We start from the raw sequence: 17,626 nt of genomic DNA, 5'->3' as shown, positions 1-17,626 counted from the left end.
GTCGCTCCGCGTCCCCGGCCGCGCCAGCCTCGCACCACCTCTCCAGGCGTTCGTCCCGGGCTCGGGGCGGCTCCTGCGTTCCGTCTGGCTCCACTGCGGCTGGCCCGATGGCGCCTCAGCGCAGGGGCGCACCCAAGGCGCACGAGGGCAGCGGGGCGACCGAGCGCCGGCGCCCGAGCAGGTACCGGGCAGTGCGGGAGGGCGGAAGCTCAGAGGCTGCAAGGGCCGAGAGGTGGGAGTGGCCCGAGCTGAGGGGAGGGGCGTCGTGTGGGCGGGGCCGTCGTGTGGGTGTGGCCTGTTGGGCGGGGCCTGAAGAATCCCGCCCCCCGCTGGCGACCACGTAACCAGCAGGGGCTAGAAGCCGGTGGCGGCGTGTCTAGGGGGTCCGGGCTGGAAGGGGGGCTCCCCGCCCGAAACCTTCCTGACTGCCCTACCCCAGTGGTTGTGTGCGGGCCTCCCGGAGTGGCCCCCTCCGAGGCCCCCATCACCCAGTCCCCCGTGTGTCCTCCAACATGAGGGCTCCCAGTTGGATGGCCCGAAGAATGAATAAGAGACCGTCTCATCATGTAGCCTTCCAGGGGATTTTGCTAAAGCTTTGAGAACCAGAGTGTATTTTAATCACTGCAGGACAAATCAGCGTGTTGTGATGCTTGCCCCAGGAGCCATGGACCTTGCTCCAAGACCTGAAGAAGCAGCCTCCTTCTGTTTTGGCAGCTTACCCCAAACAAGGGTGCTTATTTCGAGGAGACTCCAGGGGAGTCCCACCTCTAGATCTGGCCCAAGAGGCTGTTTCTTTCGCCCTTGTCCTCCTCTGCGCCTCCCCCTCCGTGCCGTCCCTCTGTCTTAGCAGTGTCCTTGCCTACAGTTCTGCCGCTGCAGGTCAAGGCTTCAGCCACCTTCTGCTGAGAAGGGCTGGCAGTCTCCCTGCCCGATCCAAATTCTCAGGGGAAAGAAATGATGGGCCTGTTGGGTCAGGTGTCCACTCCAGTCTAATCAGCTAGGCCAGGTGGGCTGGAGGTTGGATAGCAGTTCTAGGGATGGGGGTCTTTGAGGGTGAGCAGACGCCCCAGGCATCTATGATCCCTGTTTAAAATGATCATGTGTCCACCCAACATGGTCTGCCTGCCGTGCCCACCTTAGGACTTATTCAATTGGAATTATTAATATTTATATAGCCGTGCGAGGTGTTGAGAGACATAAAAATAGAAGGCAGCCTCCTGGCTTTTCCAAGATTAATTATGTACTTGAGGGAGCAAGGTTCACCTCCATGAAGGCATGCCCTGATCTCTTTCCTCATTTTCTGCCAGTCCTTCAAGCCCTGCAGCCACCAAATCTCCTAGACAACAGAGCGCACAGCTGCTCGGTTACACACAGGCACAAACATACATAATGTACAGACAGACATGTGCATGGATGGGTACATACTACATTAACACACAGAGAGACACATACATGCACACAGACATGCGTGCAGCTCCAGCACATGCAGTGTGAGCCACACAGTGACCCTGGGTTGTGTAGACAGCATCTTACTTGTGGATCATTTCTGTTGCACTTACATTCTCTCTCTGGCTGGCTTGCAGTTTTAATCAAGTGGGTTTGACTCACACCTAATTTAGTTCATGGTGTGTGTGTGTGTGTGCGCGCATGCATTCCCATGCTGAGGGCACAGGTGTGGGGTTGGAGCAGTCATTTCCAGATGCCGGCAATGTGAATAGTGACAGATTCTGGTAGGACTCCTGAAACAGGTTCTCCATGGGCAGCCCCTATTATTGTCTGCAAGGGGTGCAGTGAGCCCCGCCTGGTCTGATGGGGGGCGTGTCCCCCACCGCATCTTCCCACCTGGCAGGTGCCTCTGGATGGATTGAGAGCTCGGATGACAATTAGTGTACGGATAGCTTAAGGCTGTAAGCAGCAGTGGGCATGGCCTCTGCCTTCTCTACTCACGCAGTGCGTTTGGGTGATGGCAGTTGTGCTTTCTGTTCTCAGCCTGAAGAGTGTCCGGGCATCGCGGGAGCCATGGAGGAAGTGGCCGAGCGCCGCTCTCCTGGGGGCCAGTGCCACACTTGCTGCCCTCCTGCTCTGGGGCAGTCTGGGGGGTGATGACGGCGTCACTGAGGTCCTGGCTCACCGCAGCGAGGTCCTGCCTGGCAGGTTCATCGAGGTGCCCTGCTCTGAAGACTATGACAGCCACCGAAGGTTTGAAGGTACGTGGGCGGGGCGGTGGGGATGCAGGAAAGAGCAGCACGTGTGTCTCCAGTGCAGCGCATTTAACATGCACGTCTGCTGCTGCAGTGAGTTGGTGGGATCAGGTTGGAAGTGGTGGAAGATGTGGCAGGTGACTTTGCCCCTCCCCCAGGTTGGTTAGCCCACACCTGGGTCGGGAAGTGCAGGTGTTCAGGTTCTACACAGGGCAGGCCCTCTGGGCACTGCCACGGCTGTGGCTGGCTTTTCACTGAGGTGCCCCACGCAGCGGGCGCTGTCTGATGGAGGTGACGGTTTGTCTGGAGGATGTAACAGTTGGAAAGGGAGGAATGGGAAAGTTGAAACCAGAAAAGGCATCGGCTGTGGAGTGTCTTAGAGTTTTATCGCTGCAGAAAATGTTGCAACAATGAACGTCACTACGAGGCACGTGGTCGGGTGTGCCGTCCTGGCCCCCACAGGAGGAGGGCGTGGTCAGCAGCCTGGTTAGGGGCTGCCTGGTTTTGCCCAGAGAAGCCCAGAGGCGCAGCGTCTGCAGGCCCAGCGGCGTTCAGCACCCTGGAGAGCGCACACCCCTCTGAAGGGCTGGCGCCGAGGCCACGTGAGACCCCTCGCCCTCAGGCCATCTCTGGCTGCTGCATTTTCTGGCACGTTCCTTACTGCCTGGATGCTTTCTCAATTTGAAAAACCTAGCCTGAGCGACTGAGTTTTACAGGCAGAATTCAGTTTATTTTTTGATTCAGAGCAACGCTTTGAACTTGAACCAAGAAGAGGTTGCCAAGTCCTGCCACCAAGGGGCGCTGTTGTGCTGCTCAGGACTGGGTTTAACGGGAAGAATGCAGTTGGCTTGGCCCGGCCTCTCAGCGGCCAGGACTGGTCTGCGGTTGGATGCTCTGTCGTACGTAGGCAGCTTTTCCCGCTGAAGTCCCAGCGTTCAAGAAAATATTTTTCAGTGGTTAGAGGTGAAGAGAAGTTTCCTTCCTACCCATTTAATAATTTATTAATATTAAAAACAGTTGGAATGGGGGAGTTAGCGTTTAATGCATATGGGGTATCAGTTTGGGAAGATGGAAAACTCTGGAGATGGTGATGGTGATGGCTGCTCAACAGTGAGTGTGCTTAGAGCCACTGAGCTGTGCTCTTAAAAGTGGGTAAAGCGGTAAGTGTCGTGTTATGTGTGTTTTACCACAATAGAAAACGATAGCTGGAGTGTAGTTTGAAGCCTCTGGACTTCCCATCCTCAGCTCTGTCTTGGGGCATAGAAGCAAGAAAGGGCTCTTCTGCTGGAGGGGCTTCCGGTTGGCGCAGGGCTCCTATGAGGCTACTCCCTGCCCACCCAAAGGTGTGTGTCTGCATGTGATGTGTCACTGTGTGTTTGCGGAGTGCACACATGTATGTGCGCTGACACTCAACCGCTCACAGCTCACTTTTTCACCCAGATCATGCTCTTGGCCCTTATCCATGCTGAACACGCTGTGTTGCTGCTGGATTTTAAAATTTCAGAATTCCTGGGGTTCTGGTTCTTTTTTAAAAATTGATTATTTTTTAAAATAATTTTTCCTCATTGAGACTTAATTTTAATATCTATTTCTTTTTTTTTATTTTTAATGAGGAATATTGGGGAACTGTGTTTTTTCCAGGACCCATCAGCTCAATGTCAAGTCATTGCCTTCAACCTAGTTCTGGAGGGCGCAGCTCACTGGCCCATGTAGGAATCGAACCGGCAACCTTGGTGTTATGAGCACTGCACGCTAACCACTGAGCAAACCAGCCACCCACTGCTGGCTCAGCTAAAAATTGATTTCTAACCTAATTACATTGTAGCTAGAGATCCTGTGATATTGGTTCAGACTTTCTTTATGGCCTAATGTGTTTTTGTTAATGTCTCACGTGTACCTGAAAAATGTGTTTTCTAACATTGCATGCAGAGCTCTGTATACTTCTAATCCAAGCTCACGTGTGCAAACCCACTATTCCTTGTGGGTTTCGGTCCTTCCGTCCAGCGGTCACTGACAGACGTGTTAGAACCTGCACATGACCACACCTGCCGCTGCTCCTGGCTGGGCTTCCTGTGTGGGCTGTGTTATGTCCTTGACGTGATGGCATTGGGCACTCTCGGCCGCACCTGTATCTTCCTGGTGGAATTGTTCCTTTTATCATGAGCTTGCCCTCGTTTCCCCCCGACCTTCTTGTCCTATAGCTTGTTGGGGGTAGACGGCACTCTCAGACTTTTGGTTGTCATTGAGTTTGTCTTTACTGTCCACCTTTCTGTGTTGTCATGTTTAAGACATAACCCTTGTAAAAAGCATGTATCTGGCTTTGTGTTTTAACTTAAAAAAGACTCTCAGTAGGATTGTATTTACCCCACAGAAATGAGGCACCCATCGTGCAATGGCCCCCAAGTACCGTTTACTTTCCCACATGACACGGCCCAGAGAAGGCCCCCAAGCCAGTCCAGCACCCTCAGAGCCCATGTGGGACTGCGTCCCTCAGCACACACGCAGTGTGTGGCTCATGTGTTCCCAGGTACTCACTCTATCTCCAAGCACCAGGCTCACATTCCAGGCAGGAAGAGGGGCAGAGGGGTGGAAAGCTAACGGCCAGCCAGCCCCACATGACCCGAGAGTGCCTCAAGGCTCCATCTCACTGGCTAGGACGTGTCCCATGGCCCATCTAATGCAAGGAGCTAACTTGCCCTTCCTGCCAAACACAAGGAGCTTACTGAGCGCCTTGTCTCTGATGCTCTGCCCTGCCTGGCCCCATCCGCCCCACTGGGCTTGTCTGCCGCACCTGGCCCCGTCCACCCCACCTGGCCTACGCCCATCTGAGCCGCTGCAGGCCCCGCGCAGAGCGGCAGAGGGAGCCCAGGGTGGAGAGGTGGTGAGCACTTTGGTGGAAGGAGTCTTGGGACCTTGGGGTAGGACAGTGAGGAGAATTGCAAGCACAACTTTGGTCGTCCAGCAGGGACTTTCTGATGGGGGCTCTCAAGCTGGACCTGCAGTGGGTGGGGTGCCAGGAGCCTCCCAAGTGACGGCCTGGTACAGGCGCCCGCCCAGTGCCATGGTGATGTGTCCTGCGTGGGGCTCACGCGGACTGAAAAGTCAGCCTTGCTTATCTGACATCTGAAACTCAGATCTAGCTGGGGTCCGTATTTTATTTGCCAAATCGGGCGCCCCAAATGCTGTGGAAGGCAAGGCCCCATCCCACAAAACCCCGTTGTCCCTGGGGAGGGCCGCCCACGGATGAGTCTTCAACACACGCGCAGCCTTGTCGGGGTTCAGCCCGGGCTTCGCGTCTCATCCTCGCTCCTCTCTCTCCAGGCTGCTCCCCTACCAAGTGTGGCCGGGGCGTCACCGATGCTGTCATCACCAGGGACGAAGCCCGGCGGATTCGCAGGTGTGAGGCTTCTCTGAGCTTCTGTCCCAAATGAGCAGGAAACATGGGGCTGGGGGGTGGGAGGCAGAGAATTACCACTAAAAAGATGATTTGAAGAATTCATTTAGCACTACATAAGAATTTCCTTGTGTGCTTCCAAGGGCAAGGGTACATTTTTCTAATTTCCAGGAAGAAAGGTCATTGCCTTCCATGATGTGGTTGCTGACAGAATCTTCTAGAGGCCAGGCCTTCTCCAGGGGAAGGGGTTCTGACCATTCAGGAAATCAGCGGTGGGGGTTGCTGCCCCATCAGCTCCTGGGGGAGGCGCAGTGGGCACCTATGTAGGCAGCATGGTCGCCCACAGCTGGGGGTCACTAGGTACTGTGTTTCCCCGAAAATAAGGCCTAACTGGAAAATAAGCCCTAGCATGATTTTTTCAGGATGACATCCCCTGAACATAAGCCCTAATGCATGTTTTGGAGCAAAAATTAACATAACCAGTCTTATTTTCGGGGAAACATGGTAATAGTTCCACCTCCAGAACTGGTTCCAGGACCGGTTGGGGATTAGCCTTTTGGCCCACTACCAGTGACTCACCTGGGCAGGAAGTCTTAGTCTTACCCAGACTTCCTTGTTCAGGTGTTAAAAACCAGATCTTAAAGCTTAGATTTTCCAACAAGCTGTTCAGACACAAAGTCTTTGGAGGTGAGCGTCATGAGGGAGGGTTGGCCTCTGGCCCTCAAGTTACCGCAGACACTGCCGACATCTGCCATGTGCCAGGCAGAGTCTCAAGGCAGAGGCTCCCCATTTCCAGACAGCATTGTGGGGCACGTTGAGCAGGCTCGATGGTGTCAGGGATTGACCCCCCCACCCCCTGGGCAGTTGCCAGGCACTGCAAAGCCTCTGTTCAAGACACTGGAAGCGCCTGCGTCTTCAGGATTGGGTGGTCTTGTCAGGTCCAGCTTGGCCTCCTGAGGTAGTGGTTCCAGAGACCGCCCCCAGCCTGTGGCAACCAGGACCCACAGGGAGCAGTTCAGCTATTCAGAGTGGCACTGGGTCTGGATACTAAAGACGGAGGTCTTTAGTTGGTCCTGAACTGTGTCGTGAGTTGTCAGCAAGGTGACAAAATGTTGCTGTTCACTCACTGAGCTTTGGAAGTTGGGTCTTGTGGTGTAGACACGGGCTTATAACACGAATATTAAACAGTCTGTTAACATTGCACCAATCATGTGATTGGTATTTGCCTAGATGTATCGTAGGTAAGACAATCACTAAATCTGACTTAAAATTATCTTCCCCACAGCATAGCGGAGAAGGGGCTCTCCCTGGGCGGATCTGATGGAGGGGTGAGTTGTACATAGTGTCTGCTTTAGTTTTCTTCTTACCCCTTTAACTTTGATATTCAGGCCCTCGGGTGTCCCCACCACAGGCGTGAACGGGCCCTGGGACCCTGCGGCACCAACCACAGCTGCTCCGAGGCTGTGAGAGTTCCCCTCTCCTGCAGGCGCATCACAGCCCCTGCTTCCGATCACATCTGCATTGCAGACCGCAGGGCAAGGGCAGGCTGGGGCAGGGGCGGGGCAGGCAGAGCGAGTGAGGGGGGTGACAGCCTGCAAACGGGAGGGGCTGTGGGAAACAGTGACCAGCATGCGTGGTGGAGCCTCCCCCTCCCCGCCAGAGGCCTCCAGGCCCCATGTGGGCACTGTCATCCACTGTGGGAGACGGCACAGTGTCCACACTGATGCATCCGCCGAGGACCTTTGAATGGTGCCTTATTGAGGAAAAGGGTCTTTGCAGATGTCATTAAGCTAAGGGTCTCGAGATGCGATCACCCTGGATTACCTGGATGGGCCCTGAGTCCAATGACAGGTGTCGTTGTAAGAGGAAGGAGAGGGAGATTTGAGATAGAAGAGGAGAAGACACAGAGAGGAGACAGAAGCCATGTGACGACAGGGGCAGAGATGCAGCCACCAGCCAGGGATGCCTGGGGCCACCAGAAGCCACAAGATCCAATGAAGGACCCTCCCGTGGGGCCTCTGGAGGGAGCGTGGCTCTGCAATGCCCTGATCTCGGACTTCTGGCCTCCAGAGTGTGAGAGGATGAATTCCTGTTGTTGTAAGCCCCTGGTTTGTGGCCGTTTGTTACAGCAGCTGCAGGAAACTGAGGCCCAGGGCAGCTCATCGCTTCCTGGGGGGCCTGTGGGCGTCCTGTCCTGTGAGCGCCTCCTGCTGGTTTGAGTTCCTGTGTGGTTTTCGGAACACGGATCTCCTCCCAGGTGTGGAGCTGTGGGAACATTTCTTCTCTGCGTAGCTTGGCGATCCCTGAATTATAGTCACCAGGTGGCCCTGAACCCGTCTACATGCTGAAGCTCCGAGGAAGATTAATTTACAGACTTTGCTGCAATTTGTAACAATTTCTGTGATTATCGACATCACTTTATTTTATTCTGCAAAGTCTTTTGAGTTCTGAAAATTAAGCTGCTCCTTTTATTTCAGTTTAGTTCAGTTCAGGGGGAAATTTTATTAAACACTATTTGTGTGTGGACTGAAGTTTACTCTTTGCTCAGCATTTACTCGGGAAGTTGTCGTGCAGCAAGCTGACCAGGTTTGATTCCTTTAAGCTCAGTTAATATTTTTAGAGCCCAGATTATGGTCTAATGAACCCCTGGGCTGGTCGCAGCACCGATGAGGAAAGGCACAATCGTTCCCCAGACTGGCTGCCACTTCCCCTCCCGGGCGTGGGGCAGCGTGGGCAGCAGTAAGAAAACACTTTGGTGATTCATTAAGAAGTTGTCACCCAGAAACACCACTCCATGGCGCTTGCCCAAGGGAATGCAAGTGTCTGGACAGACGTGCCCACCAGCTTGATTTCTGAGAGCCCCGGCCAGCTACAGGTGAATGGACGGACAAACAAACTGGGTCACCCAAACTGGGGTGCTCTCAACGACAACTGATAACAGATTATGCTGAGTGAAAAGAGCCAGCTCAAAATGGAGTGCATCCCTCACGATTCTACTTACCTAAAATTCTAGAAAATGTAAATCAGTCTATTATGGCAGAAAGCACATCAGGGCCTGGAGATGGGAGGAGTGGGTGGAGAGAGGCAGGAGGGGTGTCACACAGGGGTGCGAGGTAATTTAGGGGTGATAGATGTGTTTATTTCTTTGATGGTGATGGTGGTTCTTCTGGTGTATTCTGGTGTCAAAACTTACCGAACTGTACATTTCAACACAAGCAGATGGTTGCACATTGGTTTTATATCAACAAAGCTGCAGCGGGGGTGGGGGGAGACTCATGGTTCGCTGATGTATCTGGAGGGACGGTGTCTGGGCTGTTTTAGAATTAGGCAAGAGTTTCCTCTCTAGGCAGCAGAGACCAGGACCCGTCCTGCACAAACCCGGGTCCAACATTCTTAAACCCCAGCGGTGGTGCCGTCTCCCTGACTCAGGGTGTGTGTGGACAGACCTTGGTCTCCTGTGTTTCGCCAGCAGCTGGTAGCGCTCCTGTCACGGCCGTGCAGCCCTCACGCGCTGCTCTGCAAACATCTTTTGCAGGCGTCCATCTTGGACTTGCACTCGGGTGCCCTGTCTGTTGGGAAGCACTTTGTGAACCTGTACAGGTGAGAAGCCCGAAGGGCGGTGACCCCAGTGGTGTGACGTGAGCGTGTGGCTCTGTGTGTTCCCTAGCCGCGACGCCGCAGTGAGGCTCGTGGGTGTTGCATCCAAGAGGCTTCACGTTTTGAGTAAACTGCGACGTTTGCCGCAGGGACGAGGCCCAGCGAGGACCAGAAGGTGTGGCCTTTCTCAGAGGGCAGGATGCTTGTTCACCAAGCTTCAGGGAACAGTCTAGTCCTACATTGGGGCTTCTGGGGAGCTGGGACCTGCCGTAAGCCGAGGGACGGGGCCCAGGGGCAGCAGGGAGAGGTGGGAGGCAGGCGGGCTCCTGTGAGAGGCCAGGAGAAGCTTAAACTCTGCAGCCTTGGTAAACGTCACTGACCCTCATCCTACCAGGCAGTTCTGACCTCCCTCTCCCTCCCTCCCGTTTGTCACATAGTTATCGTTGTAGAAACAGGTCAGCTCCGACATACAGGACCTGCCGATTTTCAAGAACTTGCGGGTCAGCTGGAGGAAAGACTGAATTTGAAGGGAAAATTAATAAAATGTTACACTTGTAAATGCTCCTTACATTTTCACAGATACTTTGGGGATAAAATAGAAAACATTTTTTCAGAAGAGGACTTCCAGTTATACCGGTAAGGAGGAGACGGAGGCCAGCAGTGGAGGGCGGGAGGGACGGGGCTGCGTGCTGCCCTCTCCAGGCAGGGCCGACGTCCAGCCGCAGTGTCCTGCAAGGGCAGCTTGTGAGAGCGAAGCTAACTTAACATTCCATCCGGAAAGTCAGCAAGCTCGGCCCTCCTGGTTGTCGGTTTCCGTTACAATGACCACCCCTGAAGGTCTGGCACCAGGCTGCCCACAAAGGGCAGTTTATACAGACCCGGCTTCTGCTCATCAGACCTCACATTCTCTCTGACATTCAGCTGACAAAGCGCCACTGATTTTAAAAAAAACAAGAAGCAATTTGGTGATTTTGCCTCTGGCACCATCCAGAAAAAGCTGGATTCTGTGCCATAAGAGTCCCACAAAAGGATCCGGACGGAAATGGTCCTGGTGTTGGCGGGACCCTGCTCCTGGACGTACACTGACCAGCTCCCCAGCCTCGGTGGGGGTGCCCTTTGGCTGGTGACATGCACTTCAGAGGGTTAACCAGTGCTTTTTGGATTTCGGCACATGGTTTTAGGGCTTCACCACAGGCAGGCAGGGGCTGTTTCCAGGGGCACCACACTCTGCTGTGTCCCCCACCCCTGATGGTGTACAGTGTCGCCCTCAGTCCAGGGCGGGGTCCTCCAGGCCTCCCTACGCTGCACAGGAACGTGTGGGCCATGTGCAGAGGGCCTCTCCGCGCCCACCACGGCTCCTGTGTGTCCCCACGGACACTGCCCCGCTCCGGGCTTGGTGCTGTGCTCATTCCTACAAGGAACTGGTTCCCGGGTTTCTGGTCGTGTCCATCACATCCTGTCACACGTGTGTGGGTGCTGTGTGTGTGCCCGCCTTTCCACCTTCCTCCAGGCCATGTAGCCCTGTGTGGGCACAGTGCGACCCACGGAGAGTTCTCCTCCGAGGCTGTGCTGCTCCCAGTGACACGTGTCCTCTGCAGGGACGTGCGGCAGAGGGTCCAGCTGGCCATTGCCCAGGCCTTTGGGATCAGCGCGTCCTCGCTGTACCTGACGAAGCCCACGTTTTTCTCCCGCATCAACAGCACGGAAGCCCGGACGGCCCACGACGAGTACTGGCACGCCCACGTGGACAAGGTGAGGCTCTCGGCACGCTGGGCAGGGCCGCGGCACCTGGCACCCGACCGCGGCTGCCCCAGCTCGGCGCTGGCGGGGTTGGCAAGCATCTACGCAGCGTTCACATATTTAGGGCTGTAGGCGTCTTCCTGTCTGGCGTTTCGGGAGTGCCCTACGTCTGGGTCATGCGGGCCGGGAAATAAAACCTGTCTCGTGTGATGGTGGCAAGAAAACACCGGGACAGGCGCGTGAGGACAGGGAGCACCTGGCCAGCCGCCGTCCTTGGCTGCCTGTCCCACCCACAGCAGAGTCCTCTGAGCTGCAAGCTTCGCCACGTGTCCCCACCGCAGTGGCCGTGCTCGCGGCTACGTCCCCTGGAGGCCCTCCCTCTCCCCACTTGGCACCTTTTCTCGGGCAGACCTCTGGCTGCCATTCTGCGGACCTCGCGGATTTCCCATTGTGCTGACACAGCCACACTGACCGGTGTTCTCCGTCAGTCTCGTTGGAGCCCTGTCAGCACAACCACTGACCGGCGTGGTGCCAGGGGCTTCAGGGAGATGTGCTGCGGGGGTTCTGAGGGCTGTGGGCAGTCACCCCCGCCACTACGGGGCGCTCGTGTGACCCAGGATATACCCATGTCTCTGGGCACAAGAACAACAGGAAGCAAAGTGGAAAAGAGAGAGACGGGAGCAGGTCTGACAGAAGCTGACAGATTGGCCTCACTCGGAAGTCAGCACCCGACCACCTGAGCTGGACAGGGACGGCCACACGTGGCTAGTGGCCGGGTCAGCGGAACTGCAGAACCCAATGTCTAGTAAAGGAAACTGAAGTGGCCACACGTGGCTAGTGGCGTGCCCGGGCCCGCGGGGCTCTGGGGCTGGGTCAGATTCAGGTTGGGAGCGCGGGGATGCCCAGCTCCGTGCCGAGAGGCGTCAGTTTCGTTTGTTGCCCTTCAGTGCGTTCAGGCATGACCCTGGTCCATGTGTGACTGAGTCCCGTCTGCCTCTGCCTCATGGCTCCAGAGGCCACTGCTCTGTTGGTCACCATTGCCCAGACCACAATTTCATTAGGGCACCAGGTGAGACCTTCGGTGAAAGACAGACGTAGACATTGCTGAGGAAGAGTCAAGGTTTTACAGCATTTAGGGGTTAGCGTTTAGCCTGCGCCGCCCCAGATGTGTGGGGACAGACAGGCCTGGCCAGCACAGGTGTGGGATGGAGCCCAAAGGAGTCCTTGTAGGAAGGAGGAGGAGCCGTCCACACTCCAGGCAGAAGCGGGTCAAGAGAGCAGCACTGAGCGTAACCTGGCCAGTTACCGGACCAGAGGTGAGGAAGAAACTGCAGGCAGAAAGAGTGAGTCAGCAGTGACAGGCTGAGCGGCCTCAGATGTCTGAGCCGTGCTGCAACCCAGGAGGCCAGGCAGCAATCCTCAGGACACAGGACAGTGTCCAGCCAAGGAGACGTCTTCAGGCACAAGGGGACTCAGGGAGCAGGCGTCTGTTCCTCGCCCAGGAAGTTATCTTGCCACCACCCACAGTCAGGAACAGATACGACCCCGGCCGAGCCCCACGGCCTTTACCACCCGTCACCCGCGCTGCGAAGACTGGCCTCTGACACCTCCTCCCCAGCTCGGTGGCTTTCATGTGGTTTCGGGGCTCCTTTGCAGTGCGTGGTGTGGGCGGGTAGGAGAGGGTCAGGCTCTGGCCCGCTCTGTAGCACCTGGTCTCACGTCCATGCAACTCACACAGGTGTTGATGGGCAGGCAGCTCACTGCTAGGGCGACTGGAGAAGCGCTGCTGGGCAGTTCGCAGGTCCCTGTCACTTTGGTGTTTATTTGGTGAACTGATGCCGGCAAGGGGCCCCGAGATGGGGGGTTGGTGGGGGTGTGGAGCCGAGCCCAGTATGGAGGCACAGTCCAGCCCCACAGGCGGCACGGCACAGCACAGTACCGAGTTCACGAGAAGATGACGTTGGGTCTCGTCACCGTGGCAGGCGTGCTGCCCCTCCCTGCTGGTCAGCCCATCTCCTGTCAGGAGGGACTGTTGTCATGGTGACAGGGGAGTGATAGCCAGTTAGGGGCAAAGGGGCTTTTGGACCTCTTGAGCCTTGATCAAATGTGTCACATGACAGTCGTCCGGGTCTTCTGTGGCCCACGTCCCTGCTGCCTACCTACAGGTGTCAGTAAAACCATCGAACAGTCTAGATGTCTAACCCAGCAGCTCCGAGGTGGGCGTTTGGGACCGCAATAGGATGGGGATGGGGAACTTCGGACGTTTGGTCCTCGGAACCTCGTGATTCCCCGTCTCGTACCCAGACGTGCTCACTGAGGAGTTCATCAGGCTGGAAAGTGTATGATCAGGACTCCTGGACATCACACTCCACCGTGGTCTCAGTGTGAAAAAGCACGTCACTAACATCTTTTGTTAACCAGACGCTGGCTTGTGCGAGTGCACTCTGTGACCCTGGGGAAGGAAACACCTCTGCCTGTCACTCACCATCGAGTCCTCTTCAGTCTAACGGAGGATTTAAACCAAACATTCCAAGTCTCGTGTTGCAAACCATGTCCCCATGTGGCACCCCGGCCTCCCTGCAGAGCCTGCACAGGCACTGCTGACATTCCAGGAGCGTGTCCTGCGGTTTCTGCCACGGCAAGAGGTTCTCAGGAAACGAGTGACGGCCGTCCCTGTTGACGTTCCTTTGCCCGGGTCCAGGGGTCGAGCGGCAGAGGGTCCACACTCAGACCTCATGCCCGTCCTCTGCTCTGACCGCTCACACTTTCCCAAAAGAACGTCCACGCGAAGAGGGCCTGACACAAAAGCACAGATGCCAGGGATCCACTGATGGGAGGTCCCTGGAGCAATTGGGTCACTGAGACAGACGGTGGGCGCCCAGGGCGGGGGACGGGGATGGGTCAGTGTTCAGTGGGGATGGAGGTCAGTTTGGGAAGGTGAGAGGGTCTGGAGGTGATGGGGTGACGGCCGCACCACCGTGTGAGTGCACTGAATGCCGCTGAGCTGTGCGCTCGAACGGGGTGAAAGTGTAAACTGCACGGATGCGTATTTCCCACAATTGAAACAAAAGCTGGGGTTGCCCTTGTGGGTTAGTGGGCGTGGCACCGTCCAGGAGGCACCACAGCGTGGACTTGTCGCCATGGGTCCCGCCCGTGCTGCCTGGGCCTGGGGCTGCGCCGGAGTCCCCAGCAGCAGGTGACAGTGGGTGCAGGGAGGTCGCCATGAGGCTGGGGAGGCGGAGCGGCAGGGCTCATGGCGCCCACAGTGTAGGGCAGACGCGTGTGTGGGCTCCTGCTGCACAAGCCCCGAGCTCGAGTGCTGACGCCCCTTCGCTCCCAGGTGACCTACGGCTCTTTTGACTACACCTCGCTGCTGTACCTGTCTGACTACCTGGACGACTTCGGCGGCGGGCGCTTCGTGTTCATGGAGGAGGGCGCCAACAAGACGGTGGAGCCCAGAGCCGGTAGGGCGCACCGCAGGTTCCGGGGAGGGGGTTGCATTCATGGAGGCCCCTGTGTGTCAGCCACCCAGCATTCGCTTGGATCCAGACACTGGCCCGAGACACCCAGGGGCCCACTGGTCAGAGGGTGAGGTGGGCATGTCCTCGGTCACTGCTGTCACAGAGCCTGCCCCGCCCCAGGTGTGCGGGTGGCTCCTGCCCAAGGGAACTGGGCAGCTTAAGGTGACTTAATGCCCCTGACCTAACAATACTGGTGATGGCACTGAGCCCTGGGACCAGCTTCCCTGGACCTGGTGGTCCCGGACCCCTGCTGTCCCCAGCACAGCATGGTCATGCTGCCCAGAGCTCTGGAGCCTGTGGGAATGCGAGCCCAAGTGGGGCGGGGACAGCAGGGCCCCAGGGCCTGAGGCGCATTAAGCCCAGGAAACGCTCGAGTAGAAGTTTGTTTCATGGAAGGCCCACCCTAAAGCACAGTTATCGTGTGCTGCCCACTGGGGACCCAGGGCAACAAACACTCCTGTCTCGCAGAGCTGGGCGCTGAGGGCTGGACCTTCCTGTGGACCCTGCAGGGTTCAGACAGCCCAGGCGGTGCCCCCAGGGACATTTGTTTCAAGTTGACGTCTTGTGGGTTCCAACAATTTAATGGACCAGAGAAGCTTCTGGTGCTGAGGCCTGATGTCCTATGTCACATGCTTTCGGGAGGCATCCAGGGACCCTTGTCCAAGAGGAGAAACACACGTAGGGTTCAAAACTGAGATGCTTTCATAGTTTTGGTTACTTAGCTGCCAAGCAAAAACCCGCATTGAGGACGCCCAGTTAGTTGTTACTGAAGAGAATGCAGAGCCAGGAAGCACATTTCTCTGAGACAACGTGGGTGGGGGCAGCTCATTAACTGAGCACAGTTGATGTATGTGTCCTGGGTCTGTGTGCCCTTCACCCTGTCACGTGAGTCACCAGTGCTGGCCGGCTGCTAGGAGGTGGGCTTGGGGTGGGCACGTGGCTTGTGAAGAGGGCACAGGGCTCGCGGGCACCCTCATCCCTGAGTCGCCACCCCCCACAACGAGCTCAGTGCCCCCTGCAACCTCGTGCTGCCTCCTCCATCTCTGTCCGCCTGGTTTGTGGTTTGTCACACACGTGGTTTGTCCCTCTCCTCCTCTCCCAGGCCGGGTGTCCTTCTTCACCTCGGGGTCCGAGAACCTGCACCGCGTGGAGAAGGTCCACTGGGGCACACGCTATGCCGTCACCATCGCCTTCTCCTGCAACCCCGACCACGGCATCGCAGACCCAGCCTTCACGTAGCCTGGCTGCAGGCCCCGCCCTCTGGCCCGCCCCTTTGAACAAGGTGCCTTAGGAATCACCGGGATTTCGATTTGCTAATGTTTTGATCGTTTTTCATCTGTGAGTAAATGAAGGGAACCAGCTTTTCATCTCCCAGGTGCCTGCGTGTTTACTCTGGGGTGCTGGTTACATGGGGCCAGAAGCTGGATACTCAGGAAGCAGAAGCAGCAACCATGACACCTGTGGAGAAGGTGCCCGTGAGCAGGTGGCTCTGGGGACCGACGCCCCACACCCAAGGACCTCAGACACCAGCGATGGGGGTTTCTTCCAGAAACCAAGCCCCACTCACCACCTGGCAGGTGCCCCGGGCAGCCCTCTGTGCTGACAAGTACAGTGGGGGCAGCAAGGTTTATTCCCCAAACTGAGTGTGTAATCAGGAGACAGAGCAGTGACACAGATGAAACAGAAATAGCAGATTGAGGCCAAGAAACTAAACATCAATTAAACTTCAGGCCCAGGCCCCTGGCAGCCAGGGGCAACACAGAACATTGTCACTTGCTCGTCGAATCCCATTTTGGGGTCTTTGGACCAATGCTAGAGTTTCTTACCTTGATTTAGGGCCCATTGCCAGCCCTGAACTCCCTTTGCACCCCAACCACCCCCAGGAAGGGCTCCCGCAGCCTCCCAGAGTCCCTAGGATTGTTCCTAAGCCGGCCTGCCTGTGACCTCCCCCGCCAGCCAGCAGATGTGCCCCCCAGAGTGCAGGGGGTGTCTGTGGCTAGGTGACCCGGTCAGGGGCCTGAGCTCATCCCCAGTAGATCTCAAGGCCCCCCCTTGACCTTCCTTCCATCTCAACACCTTTGATTCCAAGCAGATCCCAATGTGGCTGGGAGTGCAGGGTTCCCCCATTCCTGAGAATGCCGCTGGCTGCACAGGGCACCTCTCCCAGCCTGCAGTGTGGGGGTCATGGCTACCACCCCCCTCCCCATGGACATGCCAGGTGGGGTCTTGGGATCTTGCTGTGGTCACACAGCTGGCCTGGTACCCAGCTCGAGCTCCCTGCCCCCGCTGGCCATCCTGGGTTGTCCAGCCCCTGGATAAAGCACAGAGAGCTGGGGAGGGGGTTCAAGACGGCCCCATTCCTGGAGAACTCCAGTAGGCAGAGAGGAAGAGGAGGGGGAGAGCGGAGGGGAGGAGGGAGAGGAGAGGAGGGGAGGAAGAGGGGAGGAGGGTGGCCCCCTTCCAGAGTCTCCACACACCTAGGGTGGGTTCCTGGACCCAGACTTCATCCCAAGGAGAAAGTGGCCACATGTTTATATCTCCTGCCCTCCCCACCCACGCCTGCACAGCCAAGACACCCCCCTTACCTGTGAGGGCTGCAGGAATGAGGGGGACAGACATGAGGTGGGGGGACACCGTGGGCCATCCTCTGTGTACCAGTCTCCATGAGGCCACGGCAGGGTGGGGGTGGGGTTGGCTCAGACAAGCCTGTTCGGGGGGGGCTTTGACACGCCCCCCCCCAGATAGGAGCCCAGACCCCTCAGCCCAAGTCAGGACCACCAAGAGACCCCAGCTGGCGCCCCAACACTGCTGTCAGCTCAGCCCTCTTCCCACCCTCATCTCGCTCCTTCAGCACCTCCCTCACCCCTAAAATCACCCACCCCAAGAACCACCTCCCAGCCAGGTCTTGGGACTGGCACTGCAGTGGGGCACATTTTTTCCATCTCAGCTCTGCCTAGCAGCCATGCCCTGGGAGGAGGGGCAGGAGGGGGAGGGAGCAGCATGAAGGAGGGGGAGGGTATGGGGTTTGAGGCGGTCAAGGGCAGAAACAAGTGCCCTTCTTCCCTCCCCAGTCAGGCCCCCACTGGGCCCCAGGGAGGGCTTGGCCCAGGGCAGCGGCCAGCGAGACGGGCAACGCCCTTGTATTTGTCGGCATTTCACACTGACACATAGTT

The 17,626-nt window shown here is 56.9% G+C and overlaps 1 protein-coding gene across 3 annotated transcripts; it reads left to right on the top strand.

Moving 5' to 3' along the window:
* The first annotated feature begins 47 nt into the window (after positions 1-47).
* OGFOD3 (2-oxoglutarate and iron dependent oxygenase domain containing 3) lies at positions 48-15,822 on the top strand. Of its 3 annotated transcripts, none has more exons than XM_074320990.2 (10): positions 48-181; positions 1,990-2,207; positions 4,573-4,728; positions 5,523-5,598; positions 6,881-6,923; positions 9,131-9,195; positions 9,772-9,828; positions 10,893-10,944; positions 14,273-14,396; positions 15,556-15,822. In XM_074320990.2, the coding sequence occupies exons 1-10, from the start codon at positions 108-110 to the stop codon at positions 15,690-15,692; spliced, it is 1,002 nt and encodes a 333-aa protein (XP_074177091.1). In that variant the 5' UTR covers positions 48-107; the 3' UTR covers positions 15,693-15,822. The 3 variants fall into 3 exon arrangements, with proteins under 3 accessions (XP_074177091.1, XP_074177090.1, XP_019591174.2); XM_074320989.2 differs by having other exon boundaries at positions 10,791-10,944; XM_019735615.3 differs by lacking the exon at positions 4,573-4,728 and having other exon boundaries at positions 10,791-10,944.
* Positions 15,823-17,626: the final 1,804 nt, after the last annotated feature.

The sequence above is a fragment of the Rhinolophus sinicus genome, chromosome 12 (assembly GCF_057876585.1).
Source record: "Rhinolophus sinicus isolate RSI-liver-muscle chromosome 12, RSI-T2T, whole genome shotgun sequence".
NCBI classification, from domain to species: Eukaryota; Metazoa; Chordata; class Mammalia; order Chiroptera; family Rhinolophidae; genus Rhinolophus; species Rhinolophus sinicus.
The sequence above is the reverse complement of the archived record's forward strand: the minus strand, read 5'-3'. Positions and strand labels throughout refer to the sequence as shown.

Excerpts from the sequence above, each read along its gene's own strand:
- OGFOD3 (XM_074320989.2), top strand. The coding sequence starts at position 108 with ATGGCGCCTCAGCGCAGGGGCGCACCCAAGGCGCACGAGGGCAGCGGG. Across the intron at positions 4,729-5,522 it reads TGTGGCTCATGTGTTCCCAG|GCTGCTCCCCTACCAAGTGT; the intron begins GTACTCACTCTA and ends CTCTCTCTCCAG. Across the intron at positions 9,829-10,790 it reads GAGGACTTCCAGTTATACCG|GGACGTGCGGCAGAGGGTCC; the intron begins GTAAGGAGGAGA and ends TGTCCTCTGCAG.